This window comes from Paracoccidioides brasiliensis (genome assembly GCF_000150735.1).
Source record: "Paracoccidioides brasiliensis Pb18 unplaced genomic scaffold supercont2.13, whole genome shotgun sequence".
NCBI classification, from domain to species: domain Eukaryota; kingdom Fungi; phylum Ascomycota; class Eurotiomycetes; order Onygenales; family Ajellomycetaceae; genus Paracoccidioides; species Paracoccidioides brasiliensis.
In genome coordinates, this window is record NW_011371370.1 from 483,180 (window position 1) to 497,059 (window position 13,880).

At 45.4% G+C, this 13,880-nt stretch overlaps 1 protein-coding gene across 1 annotated transcript; it reads left to right on the plus strand.

Annotated features, from left to right (window-relative positions):
• Positions 1-1,959: 1,959 nt before the first annotated feature.
• Positions 1,960-9,052, plus strand: PADG_07968 (uncharacterized protein; the record flags this gene model as incomplete). The annotated part of the gene is made up of 5 exons (XM_010764955.1): positions 1,960-1,985; positions 2,154-6,173; positions 6,239-8,633; positions 8,706-8,843; positions 8,918-9,052. 5 exons carry the CDS (start codon positions 1,960-1,962, stop codon positions 9,050-9,052), a joined length of 6,714 nt encoding a protein of 2,237 aa, XP_010763257.1.
• Between the last annotated feature and the right edge of the window lie 4,828 nt (positions 9,053-13,880).

Here is a 13,880-nt window from a genome sequence, read left to right on the forward strand (position 1 = left end):
AACTTACTACCATTACCATTAGAGGCGTTTCTCTGTTTAACTTGATGCTTGATTTGTCTTTCTTTCTTTCTCTTCTTCTTCTTTCTCTTATTTTCTTTTTCTTTTCTTTCCTCTTCTTTTTTTTTGGGTTATGGTTCTATTTTGTCTTTTTGGGGGTTCCCCTGTTGCAGCTGTGGTTGTTTTTTGTTTAATTATCGGCGCCTGGCACTTTCTGATTCCCATAATGCAAGGTTTTATATATCAAACTTTTGTTTTGTGTTTTTGTTTTAAACCCTCCCCCCGTCCCCCCTTCTATTGTCTTGCCTTTGCCTTTTCTGGGCTTTGATGCTCCAATTATATATACATATTCCGTTTTATGTCCCATATTCTTTCCACCTCCAGCCGCCGATAATTTCTTTATACCTTATTATTCTTATTCTTTCCCTTCCCCTGTATGTATTTGTGTATAAAAATATTCAAAGTTTTAATATATCAAATTTTAAGTTTTCCTTTTCAAAGACTGGCAATACCTATCTTCTAATTGTTTTCTGGCTTGCACATACGGACTCCTATCCCTCCTTAGCTAAGACTATCCTCCTCTTTCTTTTCTTTCTTTTTGCTTTTTCAATTTTTTGTGGTGGTTGCCTGGGTGACTTGTTTTGTCCAGCGGGCATTGGTGGAGAAAGAGTCAAATAAGGTATTGTTCTTCTTGGAAGAAAGGAACGGGAAGGCAACATCATACTCTTTCCAATGCCCCTAAAATACTGATAGGACTGATATTAATTTTTGGGGTTCGAGTTTCTCTTTTTCGAGGGTGGAGCTCCTGTTTGCTTTCCTCCAAGTTAGATAGCGGTTGACGGATGAAGATTTAGGGTGTCTGGGAGGGGATGGGCAACTGGAGGTGAATGAGATAGACAGATAAGGTCAGAAACGGAAATCAGAAATTGTTTGCGATGGGAGTTCGTTGTATGTAGTCAGGGGTAGGCACAAACCGACATATCTTGAAGTTCAAAATTCGTTTCAGCATCCTTTTTTTTTTTTTTTTTTAAACTTAGGTATAAAATATAACTTTGCCTTGAGTTGCTAGCAACCACCTAACTGACCCCTTTTCACATTATTGTATTCAGAAAGTTATATGATAATTTCATAATGTAGTATTGAGATGTGCCCCGTTCAAAAGCGCGCTTTGACAGCGGGGGATATAGTTCATCGACCTCTTCAATCTTTCGCACATAATAATCGACTTCTTCTGCGCTGTTCAATTGTAGGTTCCACAAACCATCTTCCTTATCTTACAATTCTTGACTGATATTCAACTCCGATCAGACCTTTCCCACTTCAGTCTTCTGTTTGATGGAACTTCGTTCCAGCCGACTGTGGCTGAAGCAAGACCCGCCACTAAATTGCCATGAAACCTCAGAGAAGCGTCACGCGGCTTTTTATTTAAGCGCAGACGCACGGCTCGCCTCCCACTAGTTAGAGCTAGTTAGTTAACCAGAACCTTAGGGAGCTTTGTCACCTTCAGTGCTAAGCGCCGGTAAACTCCGCGGCAAACGTAACCTCGAGTTGCCTAACAATTTACTCCTTGTACTGCAGCTCAAAATCCAGCAGTTCCCTCTACGTCCGTCCTGGCCTGTCATTCGATATACAACAGCGGTCCATTGCTGTTCCGGCTGGACGCAAAGAGGAGGATATTTTGCGAACGTGGGACGCGCTGTTTTCACACGTGGTGCGGGCCCTAATTAAGGAAGTAAAATACACCTCCAGAATCGATTGCAGGGAGTATAGCAAGGAGGGCGTGATGGTCCCGACGGGGCATGCATAAGCTACGTGAAAGTGATACGAGGCATCCTTTGCCACTGACTGACCCCTTTTTTGTGACATTTTTTCTTTCCACCTTTACTTTCCAATCTTTCTTTCTCTGCTAAGGCAAGCCGTACCAGTTGATCGGCTGCCTTATTCGCCGGGCAGCTTGGAGTCATGGCGGAGTGGGTGTCTATCGTCGAGTATGTTCTTATTAAATCTGTTTTCCGGCGGTTTTTCTCTTGCCAGGGATTGAGGGTTTCCTATTGTCTATTGTTCACTACGTTCCTCGTTTCATTATCTACGAAGCTAGTGGGCAGTTTCAGGAGGCTAATCAAAAGCGAAATGTAAATGTCCTTTTCGCATCATAGGGAACTAAAAACCCTTGCAGACCAACTACATATGTTTTGCCCCCGTCAAAATGACAATGACATGGGGCAGTACAATGACGACTATATACAATCTCTCAATCTCACCGGCCTGGACGTGAAACCCAACGTCGAGAACCTTGATCGAATTTCCGAGGCTACCGTGAGGCGACAAAAATTCCTATCATCCATGCGCCTACTTGCCTACAACAGCGATGAAATCCAAATCCATCAGCAATGGATCTGGAGCCGACTCGAGCACGACCTGGGAAAATGTGAACTGTGTGTCAAGGAATACTATAGAGGAAAGGGCTGGCTTATGGAGAATCTGCGCGAAAGCTATGACGAGTCTGAAGTCGAAAACTTTTCCAAAATTATTGATGAACGGGATATCAAACGAGTTGTGAAGAATCTGGATAGGGCAACTGAGGCTTTGAAGGCAGTTCCCCCTCAACAGCGGAGTCTTTCCGTCCTGGACCGCGCGGCAATGTTGTCGATTTTTGAAGCGATGAGCTCAAAGGCCATGGTGAATGACGATGAGTTACTGCGGGCGCATTTCGATGAGCCGTTTAACTTGATACAGACCAACCGGACGTTGAAAATGACCGAATACATCCCCGCAACCACTCACTTCCTTTTTAGTGATAATCAGGAACGGCGGCGTTGGGCAATTATGTCTTGGGGGAAAATGAAAAGACCTCCCACTACGCTAGAATTCGACTGGGCTATCAAGGAGCCACTTGTTGAAGCTATACGTCGAGCCTCCTATGTGCCTCTCCAACCTGATCTTGTCCAGAGACTCTGGACAGGCGTTCATGCCATCATTGACCGGCTAGGAAAAGAACAGATCACCCACAACCTCCGAGCTTTGGAAACCGACCCTTGTCGACTATCAGTGGATCACCTTGCCATCCCAACCCCCGGTTTGCGTCCGCTCTTAAATACTCTTCAGATCTTCCTCGAGAAGTCACCGGGTGATTTTTGGGATGCGATGCAGGCGATTTCTCCGCAGGCTATTGTCGAGCAAATCTTTTCTAACCCTCAATATGATGCCTTCCTTCTTGAAACACCCGAAGATTCTTCTCTCGAGAAACCTTCACCTCTGAGAGATATGTTATCGTGGGTTGAGCCATTTATGGCATCACTTCAAGGGGCTCAACAGCCTCAAGCATGTCGGGTTCTTGCGTTCCACCTTCTCAACCGCCTACAGGCCTCCCGCTTTCCGCCAGTATCTAGGTTTAACTGCTTTCGAGTCGGTCTCAACATTCTGATTTCCACTCTACGGACCTTCACTGACAACGAGTCTACTCGAGGCTCTGTTGCCAGGGTTGTCTTGTCTGATATTCTTGAAGTTATCAGTGATAACATTGACCATTTTCTTGAGCCTACCGAATTTCCAATCGATGGGAGTCAAGAGCTCTTAGCGGGGTTATGTGTGGCTGTCATTCGAAATGCCCTTGCGCTAGAATGTCAATCACTAAAATCTGACTATGAGTCTATCCTTCGTCAGAAAACAATGGCACATGAAGTGAGCACATACTCGGCTAAGATTTGGGATGCTGTGGTCCGCCATTTGAATGAGGATAACCTTGGGCTCTCGAGCGCAGCTCTCATGGGTATCCTGCCCCTGGTTGGACTGGAGAAGTTCCCAACCAAAGGAGAGAATAGTAGAGAGAAAACCAATTTCAATGTCATCTACGGCCATTTGACGCACCTTGTCAGTCAGATACTTGAACGGCTAGCTGATTTCAAGCCTGAACATTTGGATCATTTGTTCAAGAGCCATGATACCAATGGCTCGTTGATATCCGCGCTTTTCTCCGCCGACTTAAATACCTACCAGGCTGCAGTAGATCTTATCAAGACTATTAGTGGTCAATCTGGTCGTAAAGAAGCAATATCGCACCTTCTACAATCCTTCTTTGCCACGACGATGTACGGTTTCAGTTTTTCATTTAGACGAATTTCCAATATGAGAACATTCGCATCCGCACCTCGAATGCTTAAAACTGGGACGGACATCATCGACGTTCTTTGTGATTCTGAAACGGGGATCCTCAGGACTCGGAAGCTAGTCGACCGTGTAGAGGTTCTCGCGCTCCAAAAGCTTTGGGAGTACCAATGGCAGGCTCTCACTACGATATTCCAACAAACGGAGGCCTGGCACATGATGGGAAATGATAGGATGGTTATGCTGGAATTTTGTCGAGACACAATTCAGTTTGCGGATCTCGTTTTCAACCAATTTAATATTTTTGCCAGCAGCATTGCCGAATTCAATCCCTCTGAAACCAAATCGTCGAGTGAGAACCTGGTCAAAGCACCCGCATCAACCATGGAGTCGATGGTCAAATGGCTTCGTTTGAAAGATGATTTTCTTGCAACTACCATTGTAGGGCTTGTTGCGAAGCTCCTCCGCCGCATGGGGGAATTGGAAGTAAAATTGGCTACAGTCAGTCTAAAGTACATTGAAGACGTCGCTCGATTCTCCGTGATTAAAACGATTTTAACAGCCCAAGAAAAGGCTGAGCTCGTGAGAGCTTTGGAGTCATACTATAAGAAGTCATTTCCAAGCGAGCAACTGGCACCGACGCCAGCTCCTAAGAAACAGAAGCAGATTATGATAACCGCTTATGCAAAACCGGTCGATACTATTAGCATCTCAAGCTCGTCGTCTAAGGTTTCTGCAAGTGAGGGAGATGAATTTGGCTATCTCTCCGATGATGTTCTTGTGGAGCTGTCAAGCTCCGTTGAGTTAAACAAGGCCCGTATTGCAGCGCAGAAGAAGTCACAAAAACTAGCTGCTTTATCAGAGAAGAGCACCCTTAAGCCATCACTTCCCTCGGACAAGTCAACCCATTCTTCAGAGAAGTCAACTCTTTCCTTGCAGAGGCCAACCCTTCCATTCCCTAAACGGGCGCCACAACCACTCAAACCAGCTGTGAGCGTCTCCTCCTTCCGCGAGAAGCGCGAACGGGAGAAGGAGGAGAAAAAGAAACGTGATATGGCTGAGCTTGCCCGTGTGAAGAAGAAGCTCTCCGTGCAGACTGCTAACCAGGGCTCTGGTGTGAGTGGAATTGGTGCTAATAGCAGCGGAGATCGCCCTGTTGAGAGTATGATGGTCTCCGACTCGGACTCGAGTGCCGATAGCGAAGGCGGAAATGATTCAGGTGCCTACGGGCAACAAATAAAATCTAAGCCCGCTGCAGTGAGAGAATATGAGGAAAGTAAAAGGCATCTCCTAAACCGCCGAGGCCCTATTAGGAAAATTAAAGTTGCGCGATCTGCTAAGGATATGCGAGCAAGATTGTCGCCAGATCTCTCGGGTTTACACAAGACTTTGCTGGGCTGGGATTTCTTTGCAGATGGTGACATTCCTCCTGCTTCGGGTCGTACAGATTATACTCTCGTTTCCAATACGTTTTCCGATGCCACGGATTACCGGAAAACTTTCCAGCCCCTGCTGATATTGGAAGTATGGCAGAGCTTTCAATCAGCTAAAGAAGAGGGCTCTTTTAGACCCTTTGAAATCAAGGTTTCAAGTCGCATTACTGTCGATTCTTTTGTTGAGGTTACTACGTTCATGAGACCTGCAGAAGTCAAGGACCTTGGATTGGGAGAGGCGGATTTGGTTCTGATATCCAAGTCAAGCGATCCCAGTTCTGATAGCAAAGAGCCCCACTGCCTTGCGAGAATCATTAGCTCGACTAAAAAGAAGGGAATGATAGAGGTTGGCTATCGTCTAAACGTCTCCACTCCACTCAACAGCTTCATTGCACCAGGAAACTCACTGTTTGCCGTACGAGTTATGTCGTTAACTCCCGTGGAACGAGAATATGGATCCCTACTGGCACTTAAGTATTATGATCTAAGCGAAGAAATCCTCTCGGCTAGGCCGTCGCCTATCCTGAAGTATACGCCGGAGAGTTTGCAACCCATCATAGACACCTACAAAGTCAATCCTGCACAGGCGAAAGCTGTCCGGTCGGCTTTGGATAATGACGCGTTCACGTTGATCCAAGGGTATGCCCGTCAATTTTCCGGTTCACTTGATGATTTTCATGCTAAGTTTTGTTCTTTTTTTTTAGGCCTCCTGGGTCGGGTAAAACTAAAACCATCATCGCCTTGGTTGGCGCCCTGTTGAGTCCCATCCTTAGGGAGCAAAGTATTTCTTGCTCTAGCTCGTCGTCTTCAACTCGGCCTGCCTTATCGTCTTCAACCCAATCCGCTGCCAAGAATGCTCCAACATTCAAGAGCAAGAAACTACTTGTCTGTGCACCGAGTAACGCAGCCGTTGATGAATTGGTAATGAGATTCAAGCAGGGGGTTATTTCGACGGACGGACACAAGCGGGAGATATCTGTTGTCCGTCTCGGTCGTAGCGACGCAATAAATTCAAATGTCATCGATGTAACTTTGGATGAGCTTGTGAACGAAAAGCTTAGTGGAACTGCTCGCAAATCCGGCAACGAGAAGGATCTTCAGACGTTCTATCTGGAGCATAAGGATGCGTGTACCCAGTTCAATGGAGTTCGCGAGAGAATTGACCAGTGCCGCGCTAAGAGTGAACGCGTTCCCGAGGAGTTGGAACGAGAATTCGACCTGTTGAAACGGAAGAAAGCCCAGCTTAGTCAAGCTATTGACGATGCCAGGGACAGTAACCTGGTTGCAGCTCGCAATGCTGACCTTTTAAGGAGGAAGATACAGCAAAATATTCTCGAGGACGCCCATGTGCTATGTGCGACACTGAGCGGAAGCGGTCATGAAATGTTCCAGTCTTTGGATATTGAATTTGAAACGGTAATCATCGATGAGGCAGCCCAGTCCATTGAATTGAGTGCTCTTATCCCGCTTAAGTATGGTTGCTCTAAATGTATTCTTGTCGGTGACCCTAAGCAGCTGCCGCCTACGGTCCTATCCAAGGTGGCATCACGCTTCCAGTATGAACAAAGTTTGTTCGTAAGAATGCAGGCCAATCATCCGCAGGACGTTCATCTCCTAGATACCCAGTACCGAATGCATCCTGAAATCAGCCGTTTCCCCAGTGCTGCATTCTATGACGGTCGACTTCAGGATGGGCCAGACATGGATAAACTACGATCTCGAATCTGGCATAAGAGTGAGCTTCTCGGACCCTATCGGTTTTTCGACGTCCAGGGACTCCATTCCAGCGCTCCAAAAGGTCATTCACTGGTCAACTTGGCGGAAGTCCGCGTGGCCATGAAACTTTACGAGCGGTTGACTACAGATTTTAAAATCTATGACTTTACGAATAAAATCGGAATCATAACTCCGTATAAAGGCCAGCTTAGGGAAATGAAGAACCAGTTTGCCAATAAGTACGGGAGTTCGATTTTCACTATGATCGAGTTCAATACGACAGATGCTTTCCAGGGACGAGAGTGCGAAATCATTATATTCTCTTGTGTTCGCGCATCTGATCGAGGCATCGGTTTCTTGGCTGACATTCGTCGGATGAACGTCGGATTGACACGCGCAAAGTCATCACTTTGGGTTCTTGGAAGCTCGAAGTCACTCGTTCAAGGCGAATTCTGGAGAGGGTTGATTAATGATGCACATACCAGAAAATTGGTCACCCAGGGAGATATCTTGGGAATCCTGCAGAAGCCGCAGATTATTCCAGATATAGAGCTCAACGATGTGGAGATGATCGATGCCCCGAGGAGCGCGATATGCTCCCCGTCGTCTAGGCCCCAATCTACAACTCCAAACGATAATGGGAGTAGTCGTCCATCATCTTCCCTTTCGACAGGCCGCCTGTCCAGTATTGCTGAAGCTCACAATACCTCATCCAGAGACACGCCGGGTCACAGTCCAAAATTATCTCCTTCAGCCGTACCCGATGGCCCTTCTGGAGGCAAATTCGGTTTGAACGAGCTCGCCATGTGTGGATATTGCGGAAGTTACGAGCATATGACGCCAAACTGCGACAACCTTGCTGCCAAAATGGCCGCCCAGGGCTCCTGCCGGCGATGCGGTGACGCTTCCCACTCCAAGAGAGATTGCAAGGAAGAACGCTGTCTTCAATGTGGAAAGTTTGGGCATCTAGCTCCCGCATGCAAATCAAGCGTCATCCTCCCCAAGCGGCAGAAGGATAAAATTGCTCACTCCGAACGCATCCATGCTGAGGTTCAAAAGGCCAATCTCGAACGGCAGCGTCTAAGGCAGCTCGGCGATCATGTCCCGAAGGTACCCCCTATCCAAGTACCCTCTAATATCTCCCCAAATAGATCACCACCCATATTCAGGGCAACACCTCCAAGACGGGACCTGCCGAATCCTGAGCAGGATGATTCCGGAAAGCGGAAACGCATGGAACCAGATCCTCCTGTTCCACTGAAAAACGTGAAAGTCCGGAAACAGAATGCTCAGTTCAATGCTCAGTTTGCGCCGCCTCCGACTGCACCAATCGGCCCAAGAGGTAAAAAATTTGACCCGAATGTCATTGCTCCTCCTAGCAGTGTAAGTTCTATCCTCTTCATTAAATATGCAATACAAGGTGCCTTTATTTACCCACTGCATGTTTGTATCTAGGATCTTGTAATCCCGTCAAAACCTGGAAATGGATATCAACCGATTAGCACTAAAGAGCAACAACAATATCGCAGTCCGAGCTTTGGGCCTGGACTCACAGCCGGTCCTGGGCCCATATTGGACCAACATCCCGCAAATGTAAGTTTACAATGTTACCTTTTTTTCTTTTGTCTCCTGAAGGTGCGTGTGGTCCTAACAATCTATTCCGAAAGACCGGGTTACCACCTGCTGCATCTCCACATCTCAATACATCATCTCCCCGTCGCAACATCAAAGTGAGAGGACCGCCACCACCAATACGCAAAAAGAAGCCAACAAGTATATTCATTCAACCTAAGAGAAGATAGAACCTTTTTTTTATTGTCTAATTTCTTATACACTTCCTTTCTTATGTTGTATTATATTTCTCTTTAGCCTTGTATTACTCACCCTTACCTTGCCTTCTCCTTTAATGCTTGTACATGAACATTGCCATGCATTTGGCCTCTTTTTATTTTTATTTTTATTTATTTTTTTGGCCTGCTCAATCCCCTGGCCTTTGGTTTCACTTTTTGGATAATATTCCTTCATGTTTTTTTTAATGTTTTACATCCCCCCTGCAACGATTTTACCATGCGAGTCCTTGGTTTCGTGTCTTTCTTCCCCGTCTCACATTTCATACGTGGCATGATTTTAAGAATTAAATGGAGTAGAGCATATGAAAGAACCGCGAGCAAAGAAAGCATTTTGCCGGCGTTTGATACACAGGTTTTGCCGATTCCCAGCATTATTTTCTTCTTTTATTTGGCAGTGCTCCCTTCCCTTTCTCCCTTCCCGACCAATTTTGTCTTTTAATGCTGATTTTATCGTTTTCTACATCAATTTTGGTTTAGATAGTGTTCAGAATGAACAATTTCAAGCAGATTCATGACATTTAAGGCTTTGTTTCCTTCTACTTTTCTTTTTTTTTAATTATGTGCTTCGGAATCTGGGATGGGACATCTCTGGTTACTCTGGTTACTTAAAAGGCGGGAGAGACAAATTTCAAAGATATGATTTTTTACTGTCTCTGTTCCCTTAACTCGTAGGCTGTTATGGCAGTCATCGTCGTTATGTTTAACTTATATTCGTCTGTTCAATATCATGGGGTTTTTTCGACGCCGCAGAGGAGAAGAAATACAATACCATACATTTCGGATCTCAGATCTCCAGCTGTGGATTAACCAGCTCGACAATATGTTTTCAGGAATTAAATGGAACAGGATTGAAAGATGCAATGTCCGGCGCTCAGCAGCTCAACGTGCACACGAAACGCGAATAATGCGTATGGCCATCTATAAGAATCTGTCCATGTATGCACGTTTACACACATGGACAGCATATCATTGCCATCCACAGAGTGTGTATGACACTTAGTTATGTGTTTATTTATATGGATGAAACGCATACGTCTTGGTACAAACAGCAACATCACACAGCATGCGTAACATCGCACAGCACGAGATGGCGGGCAACCGTTCCAATGTGGATATCCAGTTGAATCGACATGCAACACCTGGGCTTCCAGGACTCGGTTTCCCCATCCATGCGTTTGATGCGGATTAAACTGGGGGATTGTCGTTGCATCCCGTTTCTTCCTGCATTGGATATCAGGAATATCTGCCCTTCATTCCTTACTCCTCTTACTTCTCGTTTTCGCTCATTTTTCAGATGAATTATTGACTGCTTCTGAGTGGGGTGAATCCCTCTCCAAGAAATCCAAGGATTGACCTCATATTCTATTCTGGCCTGGTGGCAAAAAGAGAGAGAAAGAAAAGATACGCACCCCTGGCATACTTGAATGATCGGGTGAGAAGATCGACGAAACCGAACTTACTCTCCATGGTATTTGCTGACTTGCAAATACAGTCTGTTTACATCCTTGTAATATGATGCATGTGGATGAGAAATGTAGCAACCAAAGGCCGGCCAAATTTTTACAAGCGTTTGGGCTGCCTAACAACAGCTATATTGTTTAATATTGATAAGATTTTTGGGTCTGATTGAGATCACCTCTTGCACAGCAGTCCTTGCAATCTCTTCTACAAGAACTTTTATGGCTGTTGGTTCACGCATACGGATGAACAAATGAAGATATCACCCTATCGAATCACGGCTGTAAAGCAATGTGCTGGCATCATGTTTATTATGTATATGCAGGGGACATTTTTTTCTTTATATCTCTCCATTTCTTTAGGGAAGTTTTATATGAAAACTAGACCCAGAAAACATGGAGTTATCATTTGAAGTTGAACTGCTGTTCATCTCGTGCAGTTACAAATAGCTACGGCGAATCAGCTCCACCCATGAATACATAACGAAGATAGGAAAAGAGAATAAAAGAAGCATAAAACAATCAATCAAATCTGAACAGCAAGAGACGTTCATTCTTCCCCAATGACAGAATCTCCATCAGGCAGAAAAATCAACCGATTGCCTAGGAAGCATGAATATTAGAACGCCAAATCTCAACGCCTCCTGCAAGTTGAGATCTCTAACTAACGAGAAAAACTATTAATGCGTCTGCATGGATTCATTGACCGATATGTGACGGCTGATTGATCAGACTTCCCGTCTACCCCCCCTCGGAGTCTCTGACTGGCTTGATCAATTTATTGGCCTCCTTTCACTACTCCGTGAGAATAGCGACCAAGATTACTTCGCGGGTAGCTTTGCGTGCGTCATGAATGACGAATAGTTAGTCCACCAACTGGCAACAGGCATCTGACAACGATCTCAGGGGAGTGCGTGCGCAAGCTCAAGCCATGTCAAGGCATGTCGAATCCGTCCCGTTCTCTTCTTTCTTCTGAATTGACTTTTCAGGAGGCTCAAAGCTAACCAAGTCTAAACGTTTAACTACGGATTCCGTTTGCTTGTCAGTGTCTGTCGAAGGAACGAATATGTGCAAATTAGAGTGACCATGATCCGTATTTCCCTCTCGACGAGTTCCAATTACCGATGCCCGTTTGCTGTTCCTTTATAGCTGATTCTAAAGAGATATGTTTCGGAGAACTTTTCTTTGAGAGATTGGATTGAAAGCGACCGTCGAGATATACTATGTCTCATATCCATTTTTCATGATAATAGAATTGTTCTGGCTGGGATGGAAAAGCAAGGGGGAAGTATGTAGGGTTTACCCATATATCCCGTTTATAGGCAGTTCAGTTTCTATTCTTTCCCGGAGAGGTTGGGTGGATGATATGTTCACCTCTTTTCCGGAGAGGTTGTTCACCATTTCTTCTGAAAAATAGACATTATAGAGTAAGTGAACGGGTTCTGGCTCACTCCTAATCCAAAGTTAGTTATTCATGGCTTCAGATGCGGTGACAATCTGCGATCCGAAAACCAGGCAAGCATCTGAGACGCGCAGAGAAAACCAACCCCATCGCCAACAAACAATTACACTATCGGTATGTCCACACCGTATATTGGGGTTGAACTGATTGATTCGAAAACCCGTACGCCGTCGGCTCTTGTCACAACCACGACATGCACTGTCTTGTGCGTTCGTTCAGCGGAATCCACCCGAGGCCTGGCACATCGAGAACCAGGGGTAGAGCTGCGGATAACATGGGTCACTATGCAGTGAGATGAACTTTTAGTTATTCGAAAATTTATTTTGTGCTGGTCGGGATTTCAAGGACGAAGCTTTTTTCTTTTTCTTTTTCCTTTTTTTTTGTCTCCTGGTCAAGCTGGTGCCGCCTTGCCACAGCAGACAGTTGGAATTTTTCTCATTATTGGACTGCACCCACTTGACGGTGATGGAAGTTGCTTGCAGAGATTTGGAGAACGGGGTTTGGGTATTTCCTTGATATAATTTTAAAGTTTCTTGGTTTCTTGTCGACAATTTTATTTTTATTTATTTTTCGGATTGGCTCTTGATACAGGAAATTCAACTTTTCTTTTTGTGCCCGTTCATGGTCAATTTGGGCGTTGAAAGAGGGGCAATGTAATCTTTCTCTCTATACTACAAGTTGTCCATCCTTGAGTTTGTTTCTTATTTTCACCCAAATATTGTCTTTCAGCGGTGCGCCACTGAGGGGTTGGGTTTGTCTTGCATTAAACCGGTTGACAACACCAGACGACAATCCTAAATGGACAGATTAGCCAAAGGGTCGGTGAGCCTTTGCGTTGCCATCAACTAAGCCTGTTATTCGTGGATCTCTCATGTCTACATGAATATGCATTTTGGGCGTTTCTTTACAGGGATATTCAGCGACGATCGCCCGCTAGCCCAGCCTCTTTTGTTTCGTTTTGGAACAAGCTTCTCCGGTTCACGAAGCCAATTGATGGATGCCATCCAAGTTTTGTCACAGCCACAGTTCGTAGATAATATATCTGGGCAACAAAGCGGGGGTTGACCGTACGATACCGCGGAAGATCGACAAAGTGAGATCTTAGATGGGATGCTCAAGGGCATTCCAGGTTAGCTTTGGGGCATCAGGTTTGATATCTGTACGCAGGCCCTGGATTCGACGGACTAATGTGTCCATGCTTGAGACTATCAACTTGATAGATTTATTTTTCCCCGACCCCGTGCTGTTTTGTCTGTCACCTCTTTGTGGTTGGCCTTGGTTGAAGCGTTTAAAGAGAAAACCAGCTCCTCCAGAGTGGTGGAAACATATATTCCTCCGATATCTCATGAATTCTATTGCAGGTTGGTTGACTTAATAACCAAACCCTGCGGGCTTCTGGCAAGCCCTTTTTTGCGTGGGATCACTCCATTGTTCCCCCACGGTGCCGGCCACGGTCTTGTTACTTGACGTGATGATTCGCTTCAATGCTTTTTTCATCTGAGCTCGGGGTCTTGGGATAGAATACAGGTATATTCATTCACCCCGCGGCTAGGCATCTACTGTTGTTTTCGAGCGTTCCAACACAAGAGTTTCACCACTATTTAGCGCACAGAGCCATCCGTCCCCGGACCTGTCATCCAGCCTATATCTTAACGTCCTTGCATCCCCCGCTGTGTTGTGGTACGTTATCTCTGATCTATATCTAGCCTGAACTTTCGCAACATGAAGAGGGGTGTTTGCTGTTCAACTGCGGGTTTCCGCTCATGCAGGAGTGTCTCGTAGACAAGATGTCTATATCTGCATTGCATGTACATGTACCTACAATTTTAAGTGTCTGTTTCGCTGTGCGTGCAAATTCGAA